This window comes from Micropterus dolomieu, linkage group LG23, assembly GCF_021292245.1.
Source record: "Micropterus dolomieu isolate WLL.071019.BEF.003 ecotype Adirondacks linkage group LG23, ASM2129224v1, whole genome shotgun sequence".
Classification (NCBI taxonomy): Eukaryota; Metazoa; Chordata; class Actinopteri; order Centrarchiformes; family Centrarchidae; genus Micropterus; species Micropterus dolomieu.
Window position 1 is genome coordinate 10,421,920 of NC_060172.1, and position 4,747 is coordinate 10,426,666.

The 4,747-nt window shown below is 36.0% G+C and overlaps 1 protein-coding gene across 2 annotated transcripts; it reads left to right on the forward strand.

Annotated features, from left to right (window-relative positions):
• Positions 1-3,063: 3,063 nt before the first annotated feature.
• Positions 3,064-4,441, forward strand: LOC123963472. Of its 2 annotated transcripts, none has more exons than XM_046040361.1 (2): positions 3,064-3,158; positions 3,659-4,441. In XM_046040361.1, the coding sequence occupies exons 1-2, from the start codon at positions 3,131-3,133 to the stop codon at positions 4,291-4,293; spliced, it is 663 nt and encodes a 220-aa protein (XP_045896317.1). In that variant the 5' UTR covers positions 3,064-3,130; the 3' UTR covers positions 4,294-4,441. The 2 variants fall into 2 exon arrangements, with proteins under 2 accessions (XP_045896317.1, XP_045896318.1); XM_046040362.1 differs by having other exon boundaries at positions 3,821-4,441.
• The last annotated feature ends 306 nt before the right edge of the window (positions 4,442-4,747 follow it).

A 4,747-nucleotide genomic window follows, 5' to 3' on the forward strand; every position in this document is an offset into this window, starting at 1 on the left:
CTCTGGGGAGAGGCAACGCTGTGCGGGGCCTGTAGCTCAGATGAAATCCCCAGCCAAGGTTGTGCAAATTGAGTAAAAGCACACTCTGACTGACACACAGGATAGATAGCTGTTGTAGCTGGCAGTTTGCCAAGAAAGTCATACCCTACAGTCCTCTAGTCCACCGCTTTTAAATATAGAAGACCATATGTCCAGAGCAAATGGAAAAAGAGAAGAACAGTGCCAGTAACAGTAATGAGACGAGCAACAAACTGGCCTGAGATATGGGTTTGACATTTTATTATCTGAATGACTTCTTTTCATTGCATTTATTTTATTACATTTATTGCAATGCATGAAATGCATTACTTGTGTCAGTGATTATGGTGGCTTTCCTTGGTCTGTCAACCAAGATACAGTGTCTGAAACACAAAACAGAATGCTCAAGAGTCCACGGCCAAGCTAGCAACTCAATGAAGCTGTGCTGTACATCAGCATACTAACTGTTCACACAACAGTTCACAATGTATAGTTTAGTGTGTTAGCTAATTTCAGCTGTCTGTCTGATGGGAATGTCATTTGTTTTGTAGGTATCTAAAAATCGCTATTGGACATGACAATTCACGGTAATGGAAGACAGTAAAAGGAAGTCTGACTCATTTGTTACATTACATTACATTACATGATAACATTACAACAGCACACAGACACAACCTGTCTTATATATACTGAAAAATATTCTATTCTTCAATGTTTACCTCAAAAGAACATTTTCTTACCTTGAAATACCTTTAAAATGATATATTGCAACATAACAGGTTCAGGTTGTTACTGTAAGCACAGGTAAGGCGGTGGAAAATCTCAACTGGCTTACTCAGGAACACTAAAGCCAATGGTTTGATACACAACAGCAGTTACTCAAGGTGAGGCTTCATGCGTAGATGGTGAGTCCTAGTGAAATATTTAATGTGATCATAGCTCTGTTGGATGACACACTGTATGAATGTGAAAAGACTGGACATCACACATGTGTCATTTTTATACATGTCATCTGGTTGCTGCTGTTTACGTGCACGCCAGATGCAAATTCAGAAAATGCACTGTGGAATGTTTGGGGAGTATACTTTTATGTTGTGTGTGTAGCATGAAGGAACTACAAATTTCGTTTTGTTATGCAGCCTTGTGCTGTTTTGTCATTAAACACATCAGTAGAATCAATTAATAAGTTCTGCCTGTTGACATTTTGTTGATTTTGTAAAAGCACTAAAAGAGCAGCCATGTGGATTAAACGAGTTAGCAAACACTATTCAATTCAATTCAAATTAGCTTTATTGGCATGAATGTACAACAATATTGCCAAAGCATCATACAAACTACATAAGAACAATCAACCCCATACATTTCATTAAACAAGTATTTAAAGCGTACGTGAGTTTGTGTGTGTGTGTGTGTGTTAGAAAAATTTAAATATATTAAAAATTAAAATAAAATAAATAAGTAAAACCGTAAACGTGCGTGTGTGTGTGTGTGTGTGTTAAAAAAATAAAAATATATAAAAAATGAAAATGAAATTAATAAATAAAACTGTAAGCGTGTGTGTGTTAAAAAAATAAAAATATATTAAAAATTAAAATAAAATAAATAAATAATACCGTAAACGTGTGTATATTAATAGACCAAATTTTTTTTTTAATTAATTGATCAAAAATATATAATATAATAATAATAATAATAATAATAATAATAATGATTACAAAACAGTTACTAAAATATCAAACAATCAAAATAATAATAATTTGAAAATTTGTACAATTATTTATCAGTTTGAGTTTCCATTGGTTGTCCTCACTTCATGGCATAAGGAGACATATTATGCAGCAAATATTTCACATTTGGGCATTTCTCCCAGTAAGTGTTTTTGTCTTAGTGTTTTATATTTAGAGCATGAGATTAGAAAGTGCAGGTCTGTCTCTACCTGTTGAGACAGTCTGTATGTTGTCAACATTTTTCTTAGTTTAGGACATTTTATTGTGCTCAGGTAATTTGCCAGTGTGAATTGTCTTTTTAGGGTCAGATAACATTGAAATTTACTTTGTGTTTTGGTCATTTCTTTCCAGTATTCAATATATTTTTCTTTCTGCTTGTTGATAATTTGGTTTGGTCTGCTTGAGTTGGTATTGCTGTCCTGAGGCTGTTGGGGACTTGTTACTGCAGAGAGCCTCAGGACCAGCTGGCTGAGGGGACTCTTCTCTGGTTTCAGCTCCTGGTAAGTTAGGGCTTTGTGATGGTATGTCTGGGGTTAACTGATTTTAAGTGACTGTAAAATTTAACTGACCTTTTCTCTGTTGTTAGTAAGAGGAGGTATTGGTCGAGCTCTGCTCTGCACAGGTTACTTGGTGTTTTTCTCTGTACCTGCAGGATGCTCTTACAGAACTTGGTATGGAAAGATTCTATGATTGCTTTGTCCCATTTGTCAAATTCATTAAGTTTGGCGCCCAAATTCTGCTACCATATAGAATTATTGGTTCTAGTACAAATAGGAAAATTTTAAGCCAGATTTCAATTGGAATATAGATTTTAATGTTTCTTTTTATTGCATAGAAAGCTCTCCTTGCTTTGTCCCTCAGATCTTTAACAGCCATGTTGAGGTTTCCTGTGTATGTAATTACCTAGTGGAAAAGTAAAAGTTAGGACAGCTTAACAGTTGTCCTAAAGTTAGGATAGTTTAAGATTTTACAAAGTTGGGATGCTTGTGTAATGCATCTTAAGTTAGAAAAGGAATACTGACTTGTGAAACTGTGTGGCCAATACTCGTAAATCAGTTCCTAACCCTTACCATGGTTACCAAGCAGTTAAGATGGGATCTGAAGGTTGGGAGGTTTCTGTAATACGTCCCAAGAAAACCAATGAGCTAAAAGATGCTAAAACGCTTTGAACTGCAGAGTTGGGTGAATATTCTCTGTGGGTTTGTCACTATGAGTGGCCCCATTCCTTTTGTATGTAAACATTTATTATGTTATATTCCGATATTGTATTTTGAACTTTGTTGCTAGGGTGACGGTTTTGGTTACATTTGGTTCACAGATGGTGCTTTCAGTGGATTTTGATCACAGATATCTTCACCAACACTTGTTTTTATTCATCCACGATCATGGACAGAATAAAAGTGGCAAAAAAGGGTAAGCTGGAATTTTACATGTAGCACAGGGGTTCTGTTTTCCTTCGAGTAATATATGACACAGATGACACAAAGCTCAACCTCTTTGTAGAAATAAATAAAAATTAACATTACTCTGCTGTATTCTGTAAAGGTCGGATCTAAATATCTGGATGTCATGCAGTATGTTATTTTGTTATTTATTATTTACTTGTCAAAATTAAATAGTGACACATTGAAGTTATGTTTTTTTTTGCTTTTTGGTCCTTTTATTCAGGACCCACTTGAATTTGGAGTGATCTACCTTAATCCTTTAATCTTTTACATTTCTTTCCCATCTTACCTTCAGAATTTTTTTTTCTCCACTTGTCTTAACTTATCTCCAAGTCAGCTTTGTAAACTTTATTTTTTTTTTTTTAATTAGAATGTGCTTAGAAATAAAGTTGTTGTGGTTATTATATGAGCAATATCTTAACAACAGCAATATTTTAATAACATTGCGCTTGTGCTATCATTTTGCAGTTGCCTTATCAAAGAAATATATACTTTGTCAGATGCCAGCAGAGTGGATTACTCTGCCTGTGCATACTGGTCTTCGGCTTCCTCCAACCCGTAACAGTATTTCAGTTTATACAAAGAAGCAGTCAAACAGCCTCACCTATGAAGGCTTCATTGTTCCGCCAGCTCCTGTAAAGGTGCCTATGTCAGCGCTGCAGGCACCACCAAGGGAGGAAAGCTTTGGGAAGAAGTATGCAACACTGTTGGAGCAGATCAGGGCTGAGGAGGCCGAGGCTGAAGCTCAGACAAAAATCATCTCAGAACATCAGAAGAACAGAATGGCAGAATCTGCAGCGAGCAGCAAACCAGGGAAAGGTGTTGTCAAGGAAGAGCCAAGCAACACGCCAGGCTGTGAATATACAGCTGATGAATCAAAACAGCAGATGAAAGAAATTATAGCCAGTGAAAGTCAAAACAAACCACAGCATCTAAACTGGTCTTTGCAGAGGACAGAGTCCAACACCGATTATCTACTTCCTCTAGAAATCCTTGACAGAAGAGAACGTTTACTCCCACCACCCGAAGGAGAAACAGAAGACTTTGTATATTGTTTTGAACCTTGGGAGAGCACAGTGGATGTAGACAGTTTGTATTCCTGAGTCAAATCCTGACCAACAGTTCAACCCGGCCACACCTGCTGACATGTGCAAGACTACTGGGGAAAGTGAATTATCCCATTTGATGTCCATTAATGTGACGGCTGTGAATTCAAATTTTTGTGAATAAATATTTAGAGCAGTGATTAAATTGGGCTTTTTTGACACTTTATCTTGGACAATATATTTACTCTATATCCAGAGATCACCTTTGGATAGATTGCTGTTAAATTTGGTTCAGATGTTCATGTTCCTCTCAGGATGAATACTAATAACTTTTATGATCCGTTTGGTTTTCATCTAGCGCCATCTACAGGTCATATTGTTATTTTGTCTAATACTTTACTAATATTTTGTTTCATGATTACATTCCTGCAAAACTAATCAGATTCTACCAGTTGTACTTGTGCTATTTATCACATGTTAGCATGATAAAATGCTGTACTAAAATTGTGAA